Source organism: Colletotrichum destructivum, chromosome 1, assembly GCF_034447905.1.
Source record: "Colletotrichum destructivum chromosome 1, complete sequence".
NCBI lineage: Eukaryota > Fungi > Ascomycota > Sordariomycetes > Glomerellales > Glomerellaceae > Colletotrichum > Colletotrichum destructivum.
In genome coordinates this window covers 1,077,594-1,101,918 of record NC_085896.1, presented here as the reverse complement: position 1 = coordinate 1,101,918, position 24,325 = coordinate 1,077,594, and the positions used below count along the sequence as shown (strand labels likewise).

The 24,325-nt window shown below is 56.8% G+C and overlaps 7 protein-coding genes across 7 annotated transcripts; 1 reads left to right on the top strand and 6 right to left on the bottom strand.

Moving 5' to 3' along the window:
• Window positions 1–200: 200 nt before the first annotated feature.
• Window positions 201–1,998, bottom strand: CDEST_00343 (Putative alkaline ceramidase). The gene is made up of 3 exons (XM_062916502.1): window positions 1,695–1,998; window positions 1,543–1,616; window positions 201–1,470 (listed from the first exon to the last, which is right to left on the bottom strand). The coding sequence occupies exons 1-3, from the start codon at window positions 1,778–1,780 to the stop codon at window positions 818–820; spliced, it is 813 nt and encodes a 270-aa protein (XP_062772553.1). The 5' UTR covers window positions 1,781–1,998; the 3' UTR covers window positions 201–817.
• A 55-nt stretch (window positions 1,999–2,053) lies between these two features.
• Window positions 2,054–2,968, bottom strand: CDEST_00342 (Putative EthD domain-containing protein). Its single transcript, XM_062916501.1, has 2 exons — window positions 2,504–2,968; window positions 2,054–2,440 (listed from the first exon to the last, which is right to left on the bottom strand). Exon 1 carries the CDS (start codon window positions 2,906–2,908, stop codon window positions 2,525–2,527), a length of 384 nt encoding a protein of 127 aa, XP_062772552.1. The 5' UTR covers window positions 2,909–2,968; the 3' UTR covers window positions 2,054–2,440; window positions 2,504–2,524.
• A 404-nt stretch (window positions 2,969–3,372) lies between these two features.
• Window positions 3,373–6,891, bottom strand: CDEST_00341 (Putative hem peroxidase, peroxidase, active, heme-binding peroxidase Ccp1). Its single transcript, XM_062916500.1, has 3 exons — window positions 4,404–6,891; window positions 3,904–4,320; window positions 3,373–3,818 (listed from the first exon to the last, which is right to left on the bottom strand). Exons 1-3 carry the CDS (start codon window positions 4,983–4,985, stop codon window positions 3,585–3,587), a joined length of 1,233 nt encoding a protein of 410 aa, XP_062772551.1. The 5' UTR covers window positions 4,986–6,891; the 3' UTR covers window positions 3,373–3,584.
• Window positions 6,892–7,781: 890 nt separating this feature from the next.
• CDEST_00340 (Putative rRNA biogenesis protein Rrp5) lies at window positions 7,782–13,450 on the bottom strand. Its single transcript, XM_062916499.1, has 3 exons — window positions 12,960–13,450; window positions 8,531–12,904; window positions 7,782–8,478 (listed from the first exon to the last, which is right to left on the bottom strand). Exons 1-3 carry the CDS (start codon window positions 13,359–13,361, stop codon window positions 7,948–7,950), a joined length of 5,307 nt encoding a protein of 1,768 aa, XP_062772550.1. The 5' UTR covers window positions 13,362–13,450; the 3' UTR covers window positions 7,782–7,947.
• Window positions 13,451–13,797: 347 nt separating this feature from the next.
• On the top strand, window positions 13,798–17,447 carry CDEST_00339 (uncharacterized protein). Its single transcript, XM_062916498.1, has 4 exons — window positions 13,798–14,169; window positions 14,234–15,968; window positions 16,028–16,307; window positions 16,358–17,447. Exons 1-4 carry the CDS (start codon window positions 13,960–13,962, stop codon window positions 16,779–16,781), a joined length of 2,649 nt encoding a protein of 882 aa, XP_062772549.1. The 5' UTR covers window positions 13,798–13,959; the 3' UTR covers window positions 16,782–17,447.
• Window position 17,448: 1 nt separating this feature from the next.
• Window positions 17,449–19,411, bottom strand: CDEST_00338 (Putative peptidase M16, zinc-binding, metalloenzyme, LuxS/M16 peptidase). The gene has a single exon (XM_062916497.1). The coding sequence runs from the start codon at window positions 19,279–19,281 to the stop codon at window positions 17,503–17,505; it is 1,779 nt and encodes a 592-aa protein (XP_062772548.1). The 5' UTR covers window positions 19,282–19,411; the 3' UTR covers window positions 17,449–17,502.
• Window positions 19,412–19,852: 441 nt separating this feature from the next.
• Window positions 19,853–23,286, bottom strand: CDEST_00337 (Putative forkhead-associated (FHA) domain, Zinc finger, RING-type, SMAD/FHA domain superfamily). The gene is made up of 3 exons (XM_062916496.1): window positions 21,318–23,286; window positions 21,169–21,262; window positions 19,853–21,102 (listed from the first exon to the last, which is right to left on the bottom strand). The coding sequence occupies exons 1-3, from the start codon at window positions 22,430–22,432 to the stop codon at window positions 20,446–20,448; spliced, it is 1,866 nt and encodes a 621-aa protein (XP_062772547.1). The 5' UTR covers window positions 22,433–23,286; the 3' UTR covers window positions 19,853–20,445.
• Window positions 23,287–24,325: the final 1,039 nt, after the last annotated feature.

The following is a 24,325-nucleotide window of genomic DNA, read 5'->3' as shown; positions in this document are numbered from 1 at the left end:
ATGTGACTACATCTAAACCAACGACAGCAAGGACACCAAGCTCAGATTGTTTGAATTAGCAGAGATTTGGTACTTGAATTCCTTTAGCATGAATCCCTTCAGCCACAAACTTCCCACCTGGCTCGCTGATTGCCGCAGCCTGGACAGCTTCCTCCAGGAGCTTGAATGTCAATGTACCCCCCAGCCGCCGTCACTCCCCCTTTGAGGAGGGGGGTTACCAAGATCGAATCCAACAGATCAGCTCAGTGGTTGACAACCTGGTTGTCTTAGGTCTACACTATTCTTTAGTTGTGGGAGGGACGCGTTAACGCACTAAGTGCCAAAATGAACTTTGTTCACAGTCAAAAGTTGCTGCTGAGTCTGGCTCCAATACTCTCCCTGTTCCACATGAGGAGGCAAAGCAAGACATTGCATACACCAAAATGACTCGACTCAAGGCAATCCCATCCTTTTTCCTGCCCTCTTTCGAGCAAGGGGGCGTGTATGATCCCCAACTTCTGCTGCGCCACAAATGGGTTCCAATGCGCGTCGCCTGAGAGGCCCGGTCCTGGCCTGGCTGCGTCAGGGTATCATGGTCTATTCGATATCATAAAATTTGGTCTCCCAGCTTTAAGTCTTTCAAAATGTCCGGTTTTCCCATGCGGATGGCCTCATACGCCGGAATCGTCTGCTGAGCCACTCTAGGCATGCCTTCGAAAGTCATCCATCCACCGAACGCCGCTTCCAACCCCTGGGGCCCGGCCAAAGCCACCATCGTTGCTTCTACACAACGGCTCCAACACACGCCTCGTGACATCCCGTTTTTGTTTTGTTTCTATTACTGCGCCTTCTTTACATTGTCCAAAGACTGGTCGTCGGACGTCAGCTCCCTGATCAGCCTCATATACCAGCTCGCGCCGAAGGCGGTAAAGATGTGCCACCAGCCGTGCAGCTCCAGCAGCCATGCGAGGGGTACGCCGAGGCTCCTCCGCGCGGCCCTCAGCTCGGCGCAGTACTCGAGGTCAATGTGCCACAGCGTGAAGCCGAGGATCAGGACGGCGCAGGCCTTGGCGAACTGCGCCATCAGCCGCCTCTGCTCCGTCTTGGACCAGCGGCCCGTTCCGTAGACGATGAAGAGCGTCCGCGGCCAGACGAAGGTCAGCAGGCCCGTGAAGGTCATGACGTGGATGAAGATGTCGCCGGAGCGGACGTAGATGGCGGCCATGGCGGCGATGCCGAGCCACAGGATCGTGGCGACGACGGCGCCGACGGCGCGCGACTGGCGGAAGACGTAAAGAGGCTGGACCAGCGACCCGGCGAGCACGAGCATGGAGAGGTCGTCAAGCAGCTGAGTCTCCTGGTGCATGGTGCCGTGGAAGACGCCGGAGAAGATGCCCACGAGGATCAGGCCGATGGACTGGATGTCGAGGGTCCTGTACCATGGGACTGCGGCCTTGGCATTGGCGCGGGGGTACTTGAGCGCGAGGTAGACTGCAGGGCAGGTGAGCATTGGCGTGTACTAAGGATGAAAGGGTCTCAAGTCTCAAGAGGCCGGCAACTCACTGTAGGTAGCATTGGAGAGACAGTTGATGAACTCGGCGATGTAGCGCGTCAAGAGGTAGTCTTCTTCGCAGAAGCTGAGGGCTCCGTGTCAGCAAGAAGGCGTTCTCGATCCAATCGGCGGGTTCCGAGGAGTTAGGATCCCTCCCGCTTACTTTGCCTTGCTGGTCGGGTAGCCCCAGATGCCGTCGCCGGCGGTTGGATCGCTCGCGAAGCGGAGGGTCTGATGCTTGTGGCTCATGGCGCCGGCGTGTTCTTGGATCCCCGGCGTTTGGTTCGGAGGGCGGCTCCCTCCTCGGCGAGGTTCTGATTGCGGGCAACAGAAGACGCGCGTGCGAGAATTGAGAGACGCGACTGAGATTTTTTCGTCGGGGCGATGAAGATCGGAATGCCGGGACCAATCGAGCCCGATGCACACGTCTTGCTTAAGTCGTGTGGTGTGGGCGTGTGGGATGTGAGTTTGTCACCTATGTGTAAAAAAAAAAAAATGATCTCAACTTTGTCTATTTGGCCTTTCGCTTGTTCGTCCGGTCTCTCTGCACCCTTTTGAACTGGAATGGAAAAGATGACAGAACGTCACTTGCCGCGAAGCGAGAAAAAGGGAAAAGAATGGGGCCTCGGCAGGAAAGGGGGGCAATGGATCACGTAACCCTGCAAAACACCCGGGATCCCACTTAATGGGTCTCGGTCCGCATCCCCGCGGAGACCGGATCCGGGACGGAAGCGGGTTCTGGATCCACCGGCCAAATCCAGGCCGAGCGAGGTCTCTCTGCATCTGCATCGCAATCACCATCAATGCGTTCGGACCGGATATAGGTTCCGCTGAGTAATGTCTTGACAGGAAAACAACAAGACTCTGGAACTGGATTCCTTGTGATCACTGTTTACAAAGAGTGTTGTTCTAAGCTCACATGTCAGCATCTCATCTCTCAACCCGCCGTGCCATGCCTATGCGTCTTCTTACCTGGACCGAAAACAGGCGTGGTCAGTCGTCCCGGCGCGTCTCAAAGGATTCGCCGATCTTCACGACTCGCATTCTCTCCCTGTTCAAGAACTGCGCAATATCCTTCCGCAGCCTCTCCTCGATCTCGCCATTGTTCGTCGCCGCGAAGAACGCCTGCGCCGCCTCCTCGTCCCGGAACGCAACCTCCACCACGGCGTCGCACTCGTCCCCCGACTTGTTGCCGACGAGCACGTTGGGCTCGCCATCCGGTGACCGCTCAATGTAGCGCCGCGCGTGCAGCGATGGGAAGAGGGAGCCCGTAAGCTCCCGCGTGAGAGGTATGTGGATGTACTCGTAGTGGTCTCGGAACTCGGCGTGCGTGATGCCGTCCTTGCGGTAGAGGAAGAGGAGGAGGCGGTAGGCCATAGTTGCTGATGGTGGCCGCTTGAGTCAAGTGGAGCTCGAGGGTGGAACTACGAGGAACTGATAAAACAACATAACAAGCCGACTGAATGGCGGGGTTGTCTGGTGGTCTTGTACGAGGAGAAAACTCTAATCTGATATGCCTAATGAGTCTTCATGACAGATTCGGTAGCCAGAGCCCCGGTCCGAGCGTTGTTCGTCTCGATTCCGAACTTCCGATGATCCCGGCATGGATGATCCATAAAACCGATTGGGATACAGGACCACGACGCCCGGCAGACACAACGAAGAGATGGCATGTGCCAGCCTCATACCTGTTGATTCATGGCTGGTATTGCAAACAACTGCTAATGATAAGCAGCAACCTGCGCAGTTCCACTCATTGGCTTTCCTTGGCTTTTGTGCTGCGAGTCAAGGGGCCGTATGCCGACTAGCTTGCATAAGACGTAAGTTTATGTGTAAATGCTGTTTGTACCGAAAAATATATAACCTTTAAACCCGTCATCTGTCTGAACGTGACGAAGCTACATATACACTGTCGGGCTGGGTCGCAACCCGGTCTTCCAACCAGTTTTGGACTCTCCTACTATGGAGCCTCCCCCCCCCCCCCCCTCGATTACCATTACTTAATAAATCATCACCAATACCGTCCGTATTCTCGACCGCCTCCAGAAAGCCTTTAGTTGTTGACGGGGGGCACCTCGACGGAGGCGGGGTCGCCCTTCTCAATATCCTGGGCGACCTTCTTGGCGGCACCCTTGTTGCCGACGCTGTTGAGCCACTTGTCGAGCTTGAACTGGTCGAGGATGCGGAAACCCTTGATCGCTGGCGGGAGGACCTTGGTGCACTCGACCAGCTGGTTGATGTTGTCGACGCCCAACAGCGAGAGGCGGATGTACTCACGGGCGTAGTCCTGTCGGGAGTCATCGTCAGTACTTTTTGCAACAAGCGAATTGGCCTAAACTCAGCGTCGAGGAAAGAGGGGAGGGGAGACTTACCTCGTTCCAGTGGTCCTGGCCGCCGCGTCCGGCAAAGTCTTGGAACTCCTTGGCAGTCTCCGGGTGCTGCGAGATGGCGATGTCGCTGGGGAACTTGAAGACTCTGGGGGGGGAGTTGGTGCTGAGCGTCTCCTTGTAGTAGAGCACGTCCCAAACGCCCGGGGTGCTGTCCTGGGGGTCGCCGGCGCGCGTCGTGTTGACAAAGTTCTGCTGGCTGGTCGTGTGTGCGCCGAGCAGGGCGACGAGGCCATGCGGTCCGATGGTCTTGTCGCGGAAGAGCTGGATCAGCTGGTCGGCCGGCTGGAACGGGCTCGGCAAGAGACCGCGGGGCGCCCCAACGGCGCTGTCCTTACGGCCGACGTAGGTCTTGATGCGCGGGCCAAGGGGGCAGACGACGGTGGCGACGTTGGCGCCCATCTGCACCGGGTATGTGAGCAAGACGAAAAAGAAGAAGTGTTGTGTACATAACACGACAACAACAAGGCCGTCCCGTAACATACCTGAACAAAGTCACCCATGCCGATGTTCCAACCCATAGAAAGATACTTGCCGCGGAGCTCGATGAACTTGGCGGCGACCTCCTGCAGGCCGCGGTTCTCGAAGCGGTCGATCTCGCCCGGTGCGAGCAGAATGCTGCCGTCGGCGCCGCCGCCCTGGGAGGCCGTGGCCTTGGACCAAGTGCCGGCGTCGTGGAAGCCGAGGCGCACGGCGGCGCGCGCCAGGCCAGTGCAACGGCCTGACTTGCCCGCCATGAACTGGTACATGTCGTCGGCGACGTAGCGCCAGACGCAGCACGTGTCCTTCTTGCACTTGTCCGAGGTCAAGTCAGGCACCTTGAGGATGTAGCGGTCGTCAGACTCCGGGTTCCCCTTGCCTTGGAGGATCCTCTTGACGTCCTTGCCGACGGCGGTGAGCTGGCGGTCCTGGAGGGAGATGAGGTCTCCGAGGAGCTCGTTCGAGTCGCCCCTATCGCTCGCGCGGGCCTTGATATCTTCAATCTGCTGGCCCATGCCGGGGTAGGCCATGGCTCCGGGGACGGCGGCCAGGGCCATGGAGGTGGCGAGGAGAGAGGTGAGATGCATTGTGATGATGCGAGTGAGTCAACAAGCGAACGTATGTATGAAAAAAAACGCAAAGTGAGAGAATGCTTCACAAGTAGTGAGTGGAAACGACACGGAAGATCGTGTGAAAGAAGGGGAAGGGAGAGAGAGAGAGGCTAGCCCGATGAAGAGGAGTTCAAGACCGGATCGAGGAGAGGGAAAACGGTCGCCTTATATCATACTACGAGAGCCTTGCTGGGAAACCTCCTATCACGATCTGAGTTTCCAGGAACTAGCGTTGCTGGACTTCCAAGAGAACTCTCGGACGTTTACCCACGCAAAGTCTCTCGCCATCGTAGCGTGCATGACTCCTACAGGACGAGATCATCGTACCTGAGCCTACACTAACACCGACCATTCTTAGTCAGATCCACGACACCAGTACTATAGAGAGGGGGCGACCATGTGTGAAGGATGCTCGACGGGACTTCAGGGTGTCAGAGAACATGACCAGAAGCACATGGACTAGAGGCTTGCGTTGGCCCTATGCTTGGGACATGGCCATGGAAGTCACCCTTATCGACCAGGCTAGCCAAGAGGGCATCAGCAGATTTCCAGCGACAACAATTCGCCCAGGCGGTCGAGGTCTGACTGTGCAGGTGTCGGAAGACAGATGTACCGACAGAAAACCCCATGCGTCGGAGCTGCAATGCAGGCTAAGCCGGGTCTAACAATAGCCTCGCAATACCAAGGGGAGCAAGGCATAAATGGACCGAATGCGATGTACGGCGCTCCGACTTGGGTTCCGTGGTCCCGCTTCGCCGCCCGGCCGTGTCATGGTGCGTACTCTTGCCGGCGACAGGGGGGGCTGGGGGTGAGGATGGGGAGGAGGAGGAGGAGTAGCAGCAAAGGAGTAGTCTCGTATCGCGTACCACTCGGGACATTAGCAGACGCCACGCCAAGGTCTCGGGCGGGGGATTGGACGACGAGCATTTAAGCTTCTTGCCTTGGTGTTCGGCGCCACCAAGGTCTAGTGCGAAAGGGGAAATAACCAAGTGTCCGGGGACAGGTAATGGAGAGACAGTGAAGGTGAGGGTTCAGGTGTGTTGCTGTGGTGCCCCTTCCGCCAGACTGTGCAGCTAGTGTGCCCAAGCAAGGAGTAGGCCAGGCCAGTCAGTCGGTCGGTCAGTCAGTCAGTCAGTCAGACAGCCTCAAGCGACCGTTGCGGCGTTGCGGCGTTGCCTGGGCTGCCACCAACGGTGCAGCCATCGTGAGAATCGCGTGGAGCTTCCCCCATTCATCGGCCACAATTCCTCGTGTTTGGCTTCTCTCTGCCCACACCGTTCGGTGTGTCACCTCGTTGTCCCTCCCGTCTGTTACCGTCGAGCGCCGCAAATGCGATGCGCTGGCAGGTTCGTCTTGCTTGCTGACCATGGCCCAACACCTGATTGGAACGAAGTGAATCCATCCGAGGTAAATGATAAGCATCCGATGGTTGTCGATCGGTGACCCGGCGTGCCTCACAGCCATGCTGGTCGGTGCTCGGATGGAAAAAAGTCAGTCCTGTACATATACGAGCGCCCGCATACGCCCATGGCTCTCTCTCTCTCTCTCTCATTCTTCCTCGCGTGTCGTTGGCCGCAGGGAGCACGGGGCAGGGCAAGGTCAGCCGCCACGAGTCTGTGTTTCTGCCCCGTGCTGCCCTTCTGCAAGCTGCGAAAGGAGTCATGTTGACATCGGACGGGAAGCTTCTCGTGCGGCCCCTCGAGACGCAGGTACCGCTACCGGCGGGTAGTGCGCACCTCGACCAGTCCTGGTTTCTCTGCCGACCCGGTCTTGGAGGAGTCTATTTTTTTCACGGCGATCAAACCGTTGGTTTGAGCTACGGTCGTCTCAAAGGATTCTACACGAGAGGGTGCAGATCAAGGGTGCAGATCAAAGAGAAAGACTGTCTACTACCGCGAGCTCGTGTTGGGGTGGATGATTTGTTTTAATCTTGAGAAGAAAAGCAAAAATATCAGTTCAGCAGCAAAGCATGACAGCAGCCCACATGAGAAGCAGAGAAACAAAACATGCGTCCCAATTCGGTCAAGGGCAGCAGCCTATGTTCAGCTGTGGCGCCCGACAAACCAGCCCCGCGCCGTTGTTTACTTGCTCTTCTCATTATTAGGTCATCGTATCACACTAGCCCTTCCTCTCCTCCCACTCATCGTCGCTTTGTGATCCTCTCAATGGGAGAGTAAAGTAAGCATGGCCTGTTCTCATGCCGAAAGCCGCAGTTGGCTATTCATCGCACCTGTTGTGAGAGCACACTCGGCGGCCGTCTGCGTGCCGACATGTATGGACACGCCTGCATACGCGAATGTCAGGTATGCTGCGGGATGAAGCGAATGGCCAGGGTAAACGAGGCCAAACGCTAAACCCCTTTTCTAATGCCAAGTAGCGCCGTCTCTTCATCTCATTTCATTGTTTTGTTTTTGAGTTCAATCCGCCTGGGACTTTTGCCTGATAGACAGGTGACGTTTGGCCTGTCCAAGACAAAAGCTCGCTTATGACTGTCTCGAACCTCAGGAGTTATACGACAAGGACGAGACCCGGGGTTCCTTTCGCCGCCACCGGAACCGCTTCGAATTGAGATCAAGAGGCAATTTGGATCCCGGCGGCGATCTCGGGGAACTGCATCAAGCTCTGCTCATCACCCAACCCACGACACTAACCTCGATTCGGCGATGCAGGTGAGCGAGTTACAGGTGAAGGTCGAGAAGGCTCTATTGGTTTCTTGCAGATGCAGGAAGTAAATCCTCGTATTGTTCCGTTGCAACGATTTGATATTAGCACAAAAAAAAAAAAGAAAAGAGGCGCATCTCGGGCTAGCCCGAGGACAAAAATGGAGAACGACCGATGAGCTTTTGACCGTCCTCCCATGCAGACTTTTTTTTCTCAATTACCTCCCAGAAAAGACTTTTCCCATTTTGATTGTTGGCTGATAACATCCCCGGAAGTCTTACTCCTCGTCGTCCTCCTCGGCGGCGCCCTTCTTGGCCTTGGCCGCCGTAACCCACTCCTGTGCCTTGGCCATCACTTTGTCCCGGCCCTTGGGGCTCAGCTTCTGCTCCCACTCGGCCCACCGCTTGAACCACTTCATCGCCTTCTTGGGCTTCAGACCCTTGGCCTTGGCGCCCCTCTCGAAAACGTCCCGGATCGCCGTCGCGTCCGGCTCTGCCGCCGAGATCTCGAGGTCCACCAGCTGATTCCACAGATCGAACCGCTTCGGCCACGTCGCGAGGATCGTTTCGAACGTCGTCCGGCCGCGCTCGGCGTCACCGTTGGGGGACTTGAACTCGAGAGCGCCGAAGCTGGCCATCAGCTGCGCCGTGTGTCGCTCCTCCAGTGCCTGGGTGGCACGCGGTAAGAGCGCGCGAGCCCTGTCGGGCTCGTTCATCGTCACGTGCAGGAAGTGAGCGTAGTTCTCCCAGACCTTGGGCGACTTTGACTTGAACTTGGCCACGAGTGACTGGAAGACATCATCTGCTTGCTGTTGGGTGTGTTAGTGATAATTCGTAAATGCTTGTGGTTGATATGCATACCTTGAGCTTTCCGGACTGGATGTAGATGCTGGCCAGACGCTCATGGACCTCTTGTTCATCGTTGTACTGGCAAGCACGCTTGAAAACCTCCTCGGTGGACGCCTTGGTGCCGTAGGCGACCTCCAAGTTGAGGTAGGCGATCCACACGTTGAGCTTTTCCATCTGCTCGCGGATGTTGATGGTCTTTATGGCGCGCTCGGCAATCTCACGTGCCTTGGCCAGCTCGCTGACCTTCATCTGCAGAGCCATGTACTGGATCCAGAGTTGGGACGAGTCGGGCTCTCCCAAGAGGAGACGCTCGTAGTCGGTGGCGGTTTGGGGTCCGTGGGCGTCGAGGTCGGCGGTACGGTCAACTTGAATCCCGCTCTTCTTCTTCTCCTTCTTCTCCGTCGCCGTTGGCTTCTTTGTCTTGCTTGTTGGCTCGCCATCCGATTCGTCGAATGCGTCGCCCGTCCAGTCGTACTTGCCAGCGCTCAAGCCCTTGCCAGCGGCTGCTTTGTCCTCCATCTCGACATCACTGTCTTCTTCTTCCTCCTCTTCTTCGTCATCCTCGTCATCTGAGTCGTCAAAGTTGTCTGTTCCACTGATGGTGAGCTGGACACCACCATCTCCCATCTCGACGTCGGAATCCTCATCGCTGGCCAGTTCAGCACCTCCTTCAACATCCTCCATATCGCTGTCCTCGTCGAAGTGGCTAGGCTTGAGACTGAAAGTGATGCGTTTTCTCTCGTCATCTACAGACAGGATCTTAGCCTTCACCACGTCGCCCTCGTTGTAAAGCCTACGAGCATCCTCCACGGGCTTCTCGGCCATCTCGCTGCGATGGCACAGACCGCTGACGTTGTGAGAGTTGTCGACGACAATGAAGGCACCAAACTCCTCAACCTTGCGAACCTTGCCAGTGACGATCTGTCCCTCCTTGATGTCCTTATACGTCACAGGGGGTGTGTAATCGTTCTCGACGACGGAAGCCTTGAGACTCAGCTCGACCTGGTTGATTGCTGTGTCGACGTTGATGACACGGCCCTTGACTAGCTGATCAACCTGGAAGTTGCCCTTCCAGTCCTTGATATAACGGTCTGAGAGGTTGCCGATCTTGACATGGGCGGAGACAGTGCCTCCGAGCTGCACAAAAACACCCTTATCGGTCACGTTCTTCACGAAGCCCCTAATAATGTCACCCGAGGAGATCTGAGGTAGCTTGGTGATTTCGCGATCGGCAACAGGGGAGGTGGAGCTGAGAATGCGAGACGGGCGGGTGGAAAGCCTGAGTCTCTTGTTGCTCTTGTCCACCTCGACCACTGAGACGCGGATAATCTCGCCCTTGGTGTACTTGAGAGTGTTGGCTTCGTCGTAGTTGTCGCAAAGATCGACCAGATGGACAGGGCCAGAGACGGAATCGCTGAGCTTGACCATGACGGAACGATCATTGACCTTGGTGACTCTGCCAGGAAGGGTGATGTTCTTCTTCAACGAGTCCCAGGTAACCTCGCTAGAGCCTGTGGAGGAACGAGAAGACAGGTCCAGGTGTCCCTTGTCGGCATCGACGGACAAGACGCGGACCTTGAGAGCAGATCCCACGGGGAAGTACTTCTCGAGGTTTCCGGCGTGAGACAAGTCGTCCGAGACGTCCATGATGCTGATTCTGCCACGGACAGTAGGCGACAAGTTGACCCACAAGCAGTTCTTGCCGTGGTTGTTGACGAAGGCGACGTGCGAAGAGCCAACCTCGATCTTATCGTATGAAAGCAGTTCGACCTCCTTGGCCTTGATGTCGCTCGCCTTTGCGGTGAATTCGATCAGCGAGTGGGTAGAACGATGAGAGAATGGCAGGAAGCGGTAATTCTTAGAGTCGTGGATGCCAATGGCGCGGACACGGATGATCTCGTTTGCCTTGACCTGCTGCAGGGGGTTCTTGAGGTTCTTGATGTCCTCCCACGTGTTGAAAAACTGCGAAACGTCGATACGGCCCTGGATGTTGTCCGCGACCTTGACGTTCAGCTGGGTGTTCTTGATAGACATAACCTTGGCGTTAAGTATCGTGCCAAGAGCGATGTCGTTGATGGTCTTGATGCTGTCATCGACAGAGTTCACGGCAGACTCGGGCGCAATCGGCGCGGGCTCGTCGGCGGATGCAGGGGCAACAATGATGCGGTTCTGTTCGGGGTTGGAAGACACAATCTTGACTTCGATGCTCTGGTGCTTGCGCATGCCGAAGGCCGGCTTCTCCTGCGCATCCTTGGGCAACTTAGCCTTGGGCAGGATGCCGGTAAGGCTGCCGCCAAACTGGACGTAGACGGCGAAGGGACCAATTTCACGGACGTAGGCCGGAACAACAGCGCCGACGGTAACGTCCTCAGCGCTGGACAGAAGTGTGCCCTTTTTGCTGGCCTCAGCAAAGCTGGGTTTCTGGGTGAGAATGACTGCACGGCGGCGCTCGTTCTTGTCAAGCACGACGAGGTCCGACAATAAGTTTCCAACGTTGATGCGCTTCCAAGCAGCCTGAGTCTTGCTGGCAGACTTATCTGACAAATGACCAGTGCGGATAATGGCCTTGAGGCCGCTCTCCTCAAGATCAACAAAGACTTCATCCTCCGTCTTCTGGCTGACCTTGGCGGACACAATATCGCCAATCTTCAGAGCTTTGAGTGCTGCTTGCTTGTCCAGGCCAAAGGCTGAGGGGTCCTTGCAAGAAACAACCATCCTGCGTTCCTCGGGGTTGACATCAAGGACGTGGACACTGACAACCTGGCCGATGCGGAAGTGCTCCTTGGGATCCTTGATGTAGGCCTCGCTCATCTGGGACAGGGGCAGGAAACCTCTTACGTCTCCGAAGAACTCGAGTTGTGCGCCAGCGGCGGTGAAGCCAGTGATGGTTCCAGGTGTCTGCATGCCGACCTCGGCATCGTCGTAGTTCTTGACAATGGGCGCGTCCGAGTTCACCAGGGTCTTCTTGAGCGTCAGGCGGAGCTGGCGTTTGCGAGGGCGCACTGAGAGAACTCTCGCCTTGACGGTGATTCCCTCTCTGAACTTCTTCTCCGGGTGCTGAAGCTTAACGTCGGCAAGGTGCGATTCGTGAACGTAACCAGTGATGCCCTCGGCCAGCTTGACGATCAGACCACTGACGCCGTTCTCGCCGACAATGACCTTTTCGATCTTGCCAGAGACAACCTCTCCAACGGGAACGTCCTCGAGGCGGATGAAGGGTTGATCGAGAATGTTTTGCTCGAATGACAGCAGGAACATGCCATCCAGCGAGCTGTAGCCAACGACTCTACCGCGATGCGTAGAGCCGACCTTATGAGGACCACTCGTTTCGTAAAGCGCATCAACCTTGCCGTCCTTGACGCGAGAAATGTGCACGAAGCCAGCAATGCCGGGAACGCCAGTGTCTACGTAGAGACCAATCTCAGGCTCGACTTTGCGGACAGTGCACTTCTCGACAAACGAGGCGATGGGAAGTATATCAAGAGGAGCCTTGGCTCTGCTGCCCTTGCCTGATGACTTTGGCTGCAAGCTGACAATGTGCGGCAGCAGAGAGATACCGAGCTTGGGCTCGCGCGCAGCAGGGAAGTTGCAAATGATTCTTGCCTTGACTCTGGTGCCGACGGTGTACTTGGCCTCGAGGTCGACGTTGTCAGGACCAACACCAGAGTGGATGAGGTCAGCAGTGACGGGCAGGTGACCGAGCAATTTGCCCTGAATACCTCTCGAGGTGACCTCAGTGAGCAGGACGTCGGCCAGGGATCCGGGCAAGAAAGAGTTGATTGTCGGGGCGGTCGAGGCAACAAGCGATGTGTTGCCGAGCTTGAGAGGATCGGTCGACAGCTGGACAACGATTCCTGTCACGCTCTTGACAACACAAAGACAGACGGCACCAGGCCGCAGGCTGGCTTCGTCCATATCGGGGCCGACTTCCTTCTTGGGGAGGAAGCCCTTCAGATCTCCCTCGATTCCCAGATCCATCTCGTAACCGTGGTCCTGGACACTGGCGATCGAGGCCATGAGTGTAGTATGCGCAACGACGTCATCGCCGGTGATGCCAGCGTTGGCCTCTGCGGGTCGGAGCGAAAGTTCGATTCGGCGCTTGGCTTTGCCCGGGCCCGACTCGTCTGCTGTCGACAGCACGTGTGTGCGGACGTACTGGCCGATCTTGAACATGGACTTCAAGTCGATTCCCTCGTCGTCCTCCTCTTCGTCGTCATCGCTCTCCTCGTCGGCGGCATTAAGGTCCTTTTCGAGTTTCGAGTTTATCGTGTCTGAGATTGAGGCGATCGAAACATGTCCTGTGAGATTGTTGGGCAGTGCAATCGTGAGCTGGACAGTGTCGATATGAGTGATTTGACCGAGGACCAGAGAGCCCTTCACAAGTCGCTGTTCACTTCTGTCAGTAGCAGTTCCCCAGACAGCAAGCCGGGTTTCGCCTCACCTTGAAGTTGAGACCCTCAATCTTGACAGCATCTTCGTCTCTTGCGGGCTTGATATCCTTGGTATCCTTGGCTTTCCTTCTCTTCTCCTTCTTTGCCTTGCTCTTCACGTTAGGGTCGAACAGTTCGGCCTCCTCCTTGGCAGCGTCGGCCTTCGCCTCCATGGTGATCTGTTTCTGCTCGAGCGGCGTGAGGATGCTTCCACCGCCACGAGGGAACAAGGGCTCTTCATCTTTGAGCAGTGCCGAGACGGCGGGAGCCTTCGGCGCAGGAGCATCTGCAGTCGCCGTCGTCCGGTCCTTGGTGGGAGTGTCGCGCTTCGAGGGTCGGGACACCTTCGAGGCCTTTGCCGACTTTGATGGAGGAGTACCCCCGGGGGCATCCTTTCGCTTGAGAGAGCTCATATTTGTTGTTGCGCCCAAAAAACCAGGTCGCAATTGCTTGCAACAGTTCCGGACTCGATGTTATGGAGGAGCAGGTTCAGAAAAAAAGACCCAGGGACCTTTTTGCGACTGCTCCACCGAAACATTTTTTTCCAAAGTCGGGCGGGAGACAGGCCGATAAGAGATAAGGATGAACTGTTGCTTATCGTAATCGGAGCATGTGGGACCAGAGTCACATTGCTCACTCTCCCCCCCCGAATGTCATGCCGCCGCCTCAGTCCTCCGCGTCTTATCTAATCAAGCCGCTCGAGTCCATGCGGGTGATGCCCACCTCTCTCTCTGGCCTTTGGAGGGGCGAGGGGTTGGCCTCCAGCGGGCACCCGCTATTACAAGCACCTACCAGGTAGCGCTCGCACGCACATCCTAGGCCTTTTGGTGTGGGCGCCACCATCCCAGGCAGCCTATTCCTCTTCCCCGTCTCAACAACAACAACAACGGCCACCTGCCATTAAATCTTGCCAGCCTCCAAATGTCGGATCTTTAAAAACGAACATGCGGCAGATTGACTTTCAACCTGCTGGCCTGACTTTCGCTCACGACTGAGGCTTCCCTCTCCGCCATGTCTCCTCGAAAGCGCCAGCGCACCATACTGTCGGACCCGAGCTCGTCGAGTCCACCTGCGGCAATTGCCCCTGCGACAGCAACATCGGCTACGTCACAGGTCACGGCTGTTCCAGAACCCACGAACCGCCCTACGCGAGAGATGCCTTTGATGAGGGATAGAAGCGGCAGCGAAACCAAGAACTCTCCACAGAACTCACAGAAACAGGTACTGCGGTTTTGGGGCGTATATGATTCCCTTCTATGCGTTGGATGCTGACCTGGAGATACAGGTCCGCAAGGCACGGAGTTGGTACGGCTCTTGGCCACGCATTCCAAAGTCCTCCGCCTCGACCCAGCTTGCACGAGAGACTATATTTGGAGGCACGCTTAAGCCTTCTAGCACGCCCGATTTTCGACGATTTGATACGAAAAAGAGCATAGACTCAGCGAGTTTCGACGGCCCGGCCGAATCATCCACTTCCTTACCCCAAATACCAGAGAACGGGGGTGCTCTGACGCCAGAGGAGAGCACGGAAACCGCGAAGAACGACGGCGATACCACAGCTGTGCAACGGACAGCCAAGGACACATCGCAGGTGGCAGAGGAAGCGCCACCGAAAACTGACGACACGACCAAGCCGACCGAGGAGCAGCCAACCTCGCATACGCCTGTCGCAACTTCAGGCTGGTTCGGGTGGTTGGCACGGGCGCCAGTGACGGAGACGCAAACATTCACGCCGGCTGAAGAGCAACCAAAAGAGGTGGAACCTCGGAAAGAACCAGAAGCTCAGACCGAGGTCCAAACCTCACCAGTTGCCGAACCACCATCAGCAGAAACGTCAACGCAACCTAATCTAAACCCGCCAGCACCCACGAACTCGTGGTTTGGTTTCTGGTACTCGAGCGCTCCTGCGGCAGAAAACGCTCCAAACGAAGACCCTGTGAAGTCGACGGGCAGCACCGAAAGCGCGAGTGCCACAGATCAACCTACAAAAGAACCCGAGGACGTGGTCATGGACGACGCGCCACCGCCGCCGCCGAAGCCGGAACCTTCGAAGCAACCATCGGCTGGGTCAACCTGGGCGTTTTGGTCCAGGGATACTCGTCCGAAGGACGGCGAAGCGATTCCAGCAACCCGACCCGAGTCTGGAGAGTTGGCGGTGATAGGACAGGGGTCGGAGGCTCACCCTGAGCGCACCGGCCTAAACGTCGACCAGAACCATTCTGATAACAGTGCAAATGATGGGAAGAGCGCGAAAGATGCAAAGGCTACCAAAAACACCAAGTCGAGCATTGTATCTGCGCCGTCGACGTTTGGGAGGAAGACGAAGCGGAACCGTCCCCAGTCAATGGATCTAGACTTGCCGTCTAGACCAGGGACTCCTACTCGGCCAGAGTCGGTTGCTTCGTCAAAAACCTCGATTGCGGAGACTACGCCAAAGGAACCGCCCCTGAAACAAGGAACGCCAAAGCCCAGCACCAGTCAAGAAACACTCGGCAAGGGGCCGCCGCCAAACCTGCTGTTGCCCTCGTTCGGAAGCACATACCGGATGAAAGACAATCCATCCATCGTCAAACAGATTACATCCTTGCTACTTAGAACACAACAGCCTCCCGCGAACCACGTGTATAGAGTGAAAGAGACCCCCAAGATCAAGAAGGCAATTGCGATTGGAGTCCACGGCCTTTTCCCTGCCATGTACTTACGGCCCATGGTTGGACAGCCCACTGGTACTTCGCTGCGGTTTGCAAACCTGGGCGCCGAAGCCGTCAGGCGATGGACGGACGCTCATGGTTCCCCTGATTGCGAGATAGAGAAGGTTGCGCTGGAGGGCGACGGAAGGATTGCTGACAGAGTGGACAACCTGTGGAAGCTTCTTCTTAACTGGATCGAGCACATCCGCAACGCAGACCTGATTCTGGTTGCATGTCACTCGCAAGGCGTACCTGTGGGGATCATGTTGTTGGCGAAACTGATTGACCTCGGCATCATCACCAACGCCAAAATCGGCGTGTGCGCCATGGGTATGTTGTCCACCTGCTTTCATTTGGTGTGTTTTGAATCTAGTCTGACTTCTATGTAGCGGGCGTCTCATTGGGGCCGTTCCCTGACTACAAGTCAAGTATGGGCATTCTCATGGGCGCCGCCAACGAGCTATGGGAATTCTCGAATCCGGACAGTGACATCTCAAAGAGATACGAGCACTCGCTGAAAGAAGTGCTTCAGTACGGCGCCAGGATTACTTACATCGGCAGCATCGACGACCAGCTCGTGCCGATGGAGTCAGCCATCTACTCACCCGCATCTCACCCTTATATATACCGCGCGGTTTTTATTGACGGACGCATCCATGCGCCAGACTTGTGAGTCCCTTTCAGACACATCCCTATTTTCTTCCTAACGTTATCCTCAGCATCGCTCACCTCGTTGGGTTTGCCCTGAAACTTCGCAATCTGGGCGTCTCCGATCACGGGCTCTTGAGGGAACTTTCGACGCCGCTTGCCGGCAGCCTCTACTCGGGCGAGGGCCACTCGCGCCTCTACTACGACGATCAGGTCTACGATCTCGCTCTCGCCCATGCCCTCGAGACCTCGGACATTCGGCCCAACGTGCCCGCCATCGTCACCCACCGCCGCGACGCCAACTCCTCCCTCGCGAACCCGAACCCGTACCACCTGCCGTGGGTCATGCGCGGCCTTCTCGAGGAGGACTTTGTCCGCACCGAGCTGTCGTCCGAGACGGAGGAGCTGCTCCGGCAGTTTGACGACTGGAAGCCAGTCACCAAGGCGCTCAAGGACGTCAAGTACAGGCTCGAGGCCATTCGATCCAAGCTTTAGAAGAAGGAAAACAAGAACTTTATTTAGACAACGTGTGGTTTGACAAGGAGAGGAAATGTCTACCTTAGAAGACGGCGATTGTAGCAGCAATGCCATGCCGACCAGGTCTGGTCAGGCCGCATGCCTGTCGTTTACAACCCATCTACGTATACCTCACCCTCTAGTATGGTGATCTTTCATATGTTAGTTACGCCTCACCGAAGGGTCTTGTTATTAGCGAGCGATACCATTATAATCATATTACAATCTGCTTCGAAGGCCCGTTGCCTGGTTGTTGTAGCCCTTGTCTGCCTGGTGATCCTCTCTCGGCCACAAATTGGCGAGTAGCGAGTTGTGAGGGCGGATATGGGTTCGCTTAGATGTTTTTTATTTTCCCGAGATGAATAGTGTTTTCTACAGATCCGACCCGCTACGAGATGGAAGCCTCTCGCAGCCCCCTTTCGCAACAAGAAACACCTATTGTCTTCAGCCAGCATGTATGTGTGCTAGCCGGCTCCTTGTTCCATCTTTCTCTTGCTTTTTATGACGATGCCGGCCTTTTTTACTTATACAACAACAACTACACGCAGCCCCCCTTCCCGATTCTATGGTACAAAAACATGGCCCCCGTCTCTGGCCACTTCTCATCCCCCCCCCCCTCTGACCTCACCGCACACTCAGATCTATCAAGACAAGACATCTACAACGAGGGGGGTTGCAACTGTGCTGCTACCGCGTACTCTCATCTCCGACCCAGCTGCCAGTCGTAAATTGTGTTCTGAATCGCCTCCCACTCGAGCGGGTGCGTGCTGACGCCGTGGGCCTGCGCCTCCTGCAGCACAACCGTCGGCGCACCGCTGCCCTTGCCCGCGTTCTCTACGAGGCCGCCGGCGACGATGCGCGCAACGCGGCGCAGGTCCTCGACCGTCAGCGCCTCGATCTTGCGGCACATGTCCGTGACTGGGATCTTGCGCCCATGGACCTGGACCTGGCGGCCCAGATCCTCGAGCTCGACCATGCGGCTCTCGAGGTTCATGAGCAGCGACGAGCGCAGCTGGTTCTTAGCGCGGTCGACCTCACCCGCCTTGAGGGCCGAGAAGCCTGTGTCGAGGGTGAGGGCGCGCAGCTCGCGGCACATGACGTCGAGCATGCTGGCAGTGCGACCGGGGATGCAGCTTGCCGAGATGCCAAAGAGTCCAGAGTCCGTGTACGAGTGGTTGAAGGCCACGCACGACTCCACCCAGCCGTGCTGGTTGAGAACGTTGGTGTACAGGCGCGAGTACATGCCCTTGCCGGGACCGCCAGCGGAGAAGGAGCCGCCGCCACCGAGGAGGGTCTGCAGCGTCGCCAGCGCGTATATGTCATCCGAGGAGATGGGGAGACCCTCGAAGGCGAGGTGGATGTGAGTGAAGGTCGGCATGTTGGGGTTCAAGGACGGGGGCTGTGGGGGCAGGGAGAGGAAGCCGCCGGTGTAGTGGGCGGGCGAGTTGATGCTGTAGGATGGCGTCGTGGACAGCACGGAGGCGCTGTTGGGCGCCGAAGTGGAGAGGTTCTTGAAGAAGGGGACCTTGGAGAGGAGTTTGGAGGGTTGTTGGACGGGGGAGGCGGAGGCGGCGGAGGAGGAGGAGGAGGAGGAGGAGGAGGAGGAGGAGGAGGAGGAGGAGGAGGATGCGTCGGTGAATTCCGAGGCCTGGGAGCCTATGGACGTCTCCGAGCCCGTTCGTGAGATTGTCGGTTCTTGGTAGGAGCCCTTCATGTCACCAAAGTACTGCTGCGCAAGCTTCACGGCCTCTTCGTGCTCGACGCCCGCAAATGCGACAACAATGCGCTCCGGGCGGTAGAAAAGGTCCCTGTAACGCTTGATGGTTTCTCTCGAGATGCTGCCCAGACGTTCCTCCGGGCACAACAGGGGGTTGCCAAGTGTGTTGTCTTTAAAGGCGGCCGTGTGCACAAGCTCCGGCAAGATGAGCTCCGGCTTACTCCAGATCTCCTTGATCTCGTACTCGGCCGTGCCGAGCTGTTCCAACACCTCCTCCTCGGTGAGCTTCGGGTCGCGGATCGTCTCGGCCAGCAGCCCAATCGTCGTCGGCACGGCGCCGTTGAAGGTAGCTGCCTGGTACATCATGCTCTCTCTGGAACTTGCGCATTGAATGTTGCCGCCGAGTGCCTCGACCTGTTCGAGCATCGAGTCGGCGCTGCGGCTCCCCGTCGATTTGAAGGCCAGTCTGTCCATAATGTGACTAACTCCTCGCAGGCCCGCATCCTCGTACCGGGAGCCGGCATCTACGTAGACGCCGACACCGGAAAAGGAACCCGGCAAGGCTTCGGAGGCAACGCGCAGGCCATTAGGGAGGGTGGTGATAGCGTCGAGTTCTGTCGGCTCTTTGGGGATAGCTTCGATAGTGGTTGCGAGTGTGCGGCGGGACGAGGGGAGGCTAGAGGGGCGAATCGCCGATGTTGTAAGCGACGATGATGTGACGGCCGCACGTCGCGGCAGGCGCATCGCTAATGAACGGAGCATTATGTGTAGTTGTGTAAGACAGATCACCGACCAGCTTGTTTGTGGTGAAAAGTGATCCTGGTGGTGGTGGTGGTGGTGGTGGTGGACGGTGGATGGTGAAGGGTATCGTATGTATCGCGATGAAGCGAGGCTCTGGAAAAGTTCGCTGTTCTCGGAAGCTGACGCACCCAGCCAGCCGCCCAGTAGCACCTCCAATTCTGGATTACCTTATCATCTTATCGCTTATCGCTTCGGAAATACTGCGGGACCTCGCTCGCCCGCAAAGTCCAATCAAGCGACAGGCATTGAATGAAGTAGGAAGACGTCATCCCCAGCCTTCGCCGCTCGTATTCCGCGAAATGCACGGCTGGCTTGGTCATGAGGGTCGGCTTGGCTTTCAACGGGATTGGAAACAATAAACGACGCAGACACATTTTGTATCGTGAAGATTTTAGATGCAGTGTGTTGCCTATTCTCACTTTCGAAGCCCCAAATGGCGTGCTTGGCACTGTGCCTGTGCACAACACGGTAGCACCTCGTGTGCCCGCTGAAAAATGGATGATGTGTGACTGCCATAAAAGGATGTGCATCTGTTGCATTCCGGTCATGAGACAAGGCGCTATCATCAGCCAAGTATATATTAGTTAGTGTATGCTATCGTTTCGACTCCGCTGGATGCAAGTGCCCCATTGTCCTCTATAAGTAGCATTCGTAGCCGAAATAGATGATGCCCAACCTCCCAGCGTATTGCTCCCGTTAAGCCAGTCATAGAAAATCAACATAGCTCTGTTCCGCTGTGGTTAGTAAGGACAGAGCGCTCCACAATGCATTTAAACGCCTGACACCGCACACCACACGCCTCGCTTCCCTCTTCCCATACTCCACCGAGGAATGCTAACGTCGTATCCGGTTACGAATAATTAACAAAAGTACCCGCACAAGCCTTTGTTGCGTCTGCTCTTTCGAAGAAACGACGAGGATACCCAGTGGGAGTTGGGAATCAGAACAACCCAAGACGGAATACGGAAGACGACACTGGGCAGGGGAGCCCTACTATGATTCTTCCGTCTCCGTCATCCGCCGATTCTCAGTATTCTATCCCGGTGACATAACTCTTGACCTCCGCTTCAGACCCAAGGGTGTTGTTCGCTGCTTCCGGCGTTTGTGGATATGCCTGAACCGGCTCTACCGATCGACATCCATTTCGGCAGCCGCATTGAGACTCCTCATTCCGTTGGATGCCTCCGCTGCACGACGACCAGCGCTTCCGTCAAACACCCATGGCCCGGCATCGTTACGCGGGGTGATTGGGCCTTCGTTGGCAGTTACCAAGTGATTTCCAATCGGCGAGGGGGTGCGGGTGTCACGACCACTTCGCGAGGCGGCTGCCTGGGCGGCTGCCACGGCCGGAATTGGAACAGGCGGGATTGACGTGTGGGGAGCGACTGTCCGCGGCGCAGCCTCTGGCGCTTCTGCCATGGTTTGAGCTCGGTCAAGGGCAACCGTGAAGTCCATAGCATCGTCGTCGTGTTCGATTTCGGGCAGTTGGGGTCTTGAGCTTGCCAAAGGGGGAGGGGCAGGAATAGGCTCGGCCGGAATAGGCTCGGCCGGAACAGCTGCGTTCGCATTGGTCTCCTGCTTCAGCTGCTTCTGCTCCGGTTCTTCGTCCTCGTCCATCTGCTCCCAATCCTCTTCGGGATCCTCGATATCAGCCTCGAGGTCGGCAGCCATGCGGCAGTTTGGGCAGACGAAGATGGGATACTGTGGAGAGTTGAGGAGGGAACGGATGCACTTGAAATGCCAAGTATGCGAACAAGGCGCCACGAACAGGCACTGGCACGGCTGGAAGATCGTTAGCTTTCCTGCTGGCACGCGATGTGGGGAACCAAGCGCATGCCGGCTACTTACCGCGATGGAGTTGAGACAAATGGAGCAATCCTGCGTTGAAGAATTCGCCGAGTTCGCCGCTGTCATGTTGCGCAGGCGCTTGTGCGTCGCCATGCTGCATAGTGTGAGCGCCAGAGCACGAAGCTGCACGCGGGATCGGCAGGACTTACTTGAAGGTGTTGAGCTTGTTCTGCCAGCCTCGGTTGAGCTCCAGGCGCATCTTGACGCAGCGAAAGATCATCTCCTCGCCTCCCTTGAAGTCAATCCCAAGCTGCACAATGTCGCCGTCATTCACAGGAAAAGGTTTCGACTCTGTGCCGGGCGGGCTTAGGCGGATGTGATTGAGAAAGGTGCCAGAAGAACTCTTAACATCCTTGATGTACCACTTGCCGTCATCGTACCAAAACTCGCAGTGGCGGCGACTGACCACCTTGCTCTTGAACCCCACTGGAGCAGCCGAAGGGGTGTTGTGGGGGATGCTGGGCTGGTTGTCCCGTTCGGAGTACCGCCCAACCCTGATGATCTCGCCGCCCGAAGGCAAAGTCCGCGAAACAGGGGGGAAAGTTAGACTGGGACGCGTCGCGCGGGGATCGTAGTAGGCCGAAAAACGGATCGAGGGCAGGTTTTCGGGTGCAGGGGACGCGGCGGCCGGTGCATCGCCTGTCGTAGAAGCGCGTGCTCTGGTCATGGTCGCGGTTTCGGTGTCGACCGTCAGTTGCTGTTGCTGCTGCTGCTGGGGTAAACTGCTGCTGGTCGCAATACCGTTGTCGATGATGGAAGGGAGCGCATCCGCCAAGGGGCGCTCTACAGCAGGGGAAGAGGGCGTGGTGGAAGCCTTGCTCGCAGACGATGCTGATGAGGGAGGCTCCTGCAACGAGGCAACGAGGGACAAAGGGTTCAGACTGGCGTCGGTGTCGGAGCGACGAGGGGTAGAAGTAGGCGTATAGCTGAGAGAGCGCTGCAGGCTTTGGGTCGGACGACCAGAGCTAGAGACGGATCGGTTGGCGTGGTTTTGGTTTTGAGTTTGAGTTTGGGTCTGAGGGTGCGAATTGGCGCCGGTGTTGTGATGCAGGTGAGAGTGGGAGTGGGAGTGCGAGTTGGAGGTTGGTGAGTTAGAGCCTTGACTGCTGCTGTGTTCGCGGGACAAAATGTGGTTCTGGGTGTAGCTGCGGAGATAACTGAGGCCTCGCAAACGACTGGATCTCGTAGAGGGCGAGGCGGGATTGGTGACAGATGTTGGCACGGGGCCCACGGTCGGTGGCGATGAGACTGGTTGTGTAAACATTTGCGCGGCGAGGAGGGGGAAAGGGAGAGAGAGAGGAGTCGGTTGTCGGTAGTGTAATAAACAGCAGTAGCGGCTGCCGCAGAAGTGACAGTACTGCCTCTTAGCAGGCAGGCAGGCAAGCAAGCAATGAGTGCAGGCGGGCGGTAGTAGACCGGTAGGTGGTGTTGCAAATGGTGTCGACTCTCGACTCGTGGGTTTCAGTTGGCTTTGCTGGCTGACTAGCTGGCTGAATCACTTGGCCGGCATACCAGGCTGAGTCTGTCTGTGTGTGTGACCTCTCTTGTTCCCCTTGTTCTTCCACTTCTTTTCCTTCCCCGAAGATCGATCTGTGGACTTGCTGACAGGAGGAAGCCTTCTTCGGAATTCGGGTAGAGAGCGCAGGGTCTCCGGGAAGTAAGGGCAAGAATGCGACGAAAGGGGTGAGAGAAGGAGAGAGAGAGAGAAGGGGGGGAGTGTGAAAATGAAGAGAAGCAGGTAGCTTGGAATGTCGCGGATTGTCTCTGTAACAGCCAAATGTGGTGTAGTTTTCATACGGCGGTACTTTCTGGGGACTGCACGAAAGGTTGTCGTAGTACAAGGCGGAGACAACAACAACAACAAGGCGAGACGAGGCGAGGTTGGACGAAGGGACGAAGGAGAAATCGTCAAGTTGATGAAGGGAGGGAGGTCCGGGAGAACAGAGAGAAGAGAGAGAGAGCGCTTGAGAGACGGGGACAGCGAGATGGATGGATGATATTATGGACCAAGAAAAGTAGCTGGAAGGAGGGCTCTGGGGGAAAAGGGAAAAGACGGGTTTCGTTAGCCTGAAGGAACCGTCGCAGGCCGTACAGAGTTGAACCTGGCAGAGAGCAAGGAGAGTTGCAAGTCAAAGGGTGTTGTACGTCTGTGGTGTCGGCTGGATTGGGCAAGGGGCCAGTACTTCGGCGGCGGTGGCCAAGACTTCAGAGGGGCGGGTGTCCAGTCTTCTCCCCCCCTCCTCCCCCCCCCCCTTCCCCCTGCTTGTCCTACTCTCTCGTTCGGAGTTCCTCTTGAAATCGTCAGTATCAGTCCAGGTTGGGCCAAGTGTGCCGGGGAAGAAGAGGAGAAGCGCGGGCAGCCAGACGGACAGGGCGGCGTGCAGCGGGTGCGCCGTGGACGGTGAGGTTGGACGAAAGTACCTGCTGCTGCACTACGAGTGTATGCTTAGAGTGTAGGTAGGTAGACTGTGTAGGTACTCACTACTCAGGCAGAATTTCGGTAGGGGAATCTAATGCTCCGGTACCTGGCAAAAGGTACTTTTTGGTGCTCGCGCTGGATACATGTACCTTGGCAGGGCGAGTCGGAGCGGCGTGGGGAAAGCAGAGGCACAGTGGTCGTGGTCACGGTCACTGGTCAGCGGGCGACATGGGAAACAGTTGCTGCTGTCGATGAAGCAAGGGCTCAGGGACAGGGCAACCAGCAGTCAGTATCTGTACAATAGGTACCTACAGCACCTTACGTCAGGTTCTTTGCTGCAGCGGAGCACAATAAAAAGTCGGGGTCCAGCCCAGTCGGTCAGGTTTTCTTTGACGCGCGTGCCACTGTATTTTTTGGGCCAGCCATGACTTGGGTGTACAGTGCAGTACGAGGAACAGGGGGGGTGTTTATGGGGATCATGACGACGTCTGGGAAGCAAAAACAAGACACCACAACAAGGGACGTGATAGCGAGGACCACCTCCGTATTAGTGAGGGAACTGAGGTTAAGCCGTTACCTGCGCACATACGGAGAGTAGGGATAGTAGGGGTCGACTCTCTCTCCGGCGCCGGGTATGGCAGGGGAGGACGACGAGGTTAGTTCACCTTGGGTTTAGGCTCGGATACTGGGACTGGCTGGACAAGGGCCAGGGGTGGGAAAGGATGCGCCTGGATCATG

Coding starts and splice junctions, on each gene's coding strand:
- CDEST_00343 (XM_062916502.1), bottom strand. CDS start 1,780: ATGAGCCACAAGCATCAGACCCTCCGCTTCGCGAGCGATCCAACCGCC. Junction 1,617..1,694: donor TACCCGACCAGCAAGGCAAA/GTAAGCGGGAGG, acceptor CGGAGCCCTCAG/CTTCTGCGAAGAAGACTACC. Junction 1,471..1,542: donor TCTCTCCAATGCTACCTACA/GTGAGTTGCCGG, acceptor CCTGCCCTGCAG/TCTACCTCGCGCTCAAGTAC.
- CDEST_00342 (XM_062916501.1), bottom strand. CDS start 2,908: ATGGCCTACCGCCTCCTCCTCTTCCTCTACCGCAAGGACGGCATCACG.
- CDEST_00341 (XM_062916500.1), bottom strand. CDS start 4,985: ATGCATCTCACCTCTCTCCTCGCCACCTCCATGGCCCTGGCCGCCGTC. Junction 4,321..4,403: donor GCATGGGTGACTTTGTTCAG/GTATGTTACGGG, acceptor TACCCGGTGCAG/ATGGGCGCCAACGTCGCCAC. Junction 3,819..3,903: donor GCCAGGACCACTGGAACGAG/GTAAGTCTCCCC, acceptor GACTCCCGACAG/GACTACGCCCGTGAGTACAT.
- CDEST_00340 (XM_062916499.1), bottom strand. CDS start 13,361: ATGAGCTCTCTCAAGCGAAAGGATGCCCCCGGGGGTACTCCTCCATCA. Junction 12,905..12,959: donor TTGAGGGTCTCAACTTCAAG/GTGAGGCGAAAC, acceptor AGAAGTGAACAG/CGACTTGTGAAGGGCTCTCT. Junction 8,479..8,530: donor TCCAGTCCGGAAAGCTCAAG/GTATGCATATCA, acceptor CACACCCAACAG/CAAGCAGATGATGTCTTCCA.
- CDEST_00339 (XM_062916498.1), top strand. CDS start 13,960: ATGTCTCCTCGAAAGCGCCAGCGCACCATACTGTCGGACCCGAGCTCG. Junction 14,170..14,233: donor CACAGAACTCACAGAAACAG/GTACTGCGGTTT, acceptor CTGGAGATACAG/GTCCGCAAGGCACGGAGTTG. Junction 16,308..16,357: donor CGCATCCATGCGCCAGACTT/GTGAGTCCCTTT, acceptor CGTTATCCTCAG/CATCGCTCACCTCGTTGGGT.
- CDEST_00338 (XM_062916497.1), bottom strand. CDS start 19,281: ATGCTCCGTTCATTAGCGATGCGCCTGCCGCGACGTGCGGCCGTCACA.
- CDEST_00337 (XM_062916496.1), bottom strand. CDS start 22,432: ATGTTTACACAACCAGTCTCATCGCCACCGACCGTGGGCCCCGTGCCA. Junction 21,263..21,317: donor AACAAGCTCAACACCTTCAA/GTAAGTCCTGCC, acceptor CACACTATGCAG/CATGGCGACGCACAAGCGCC. Junction 21,103..21,168: donor TTTGTCTCAACTCCATCGCG/GTAAGTAGCCGG, acceptor ACGATCTTCCAG/CCGTGCCAGTGCCTGTTCGT.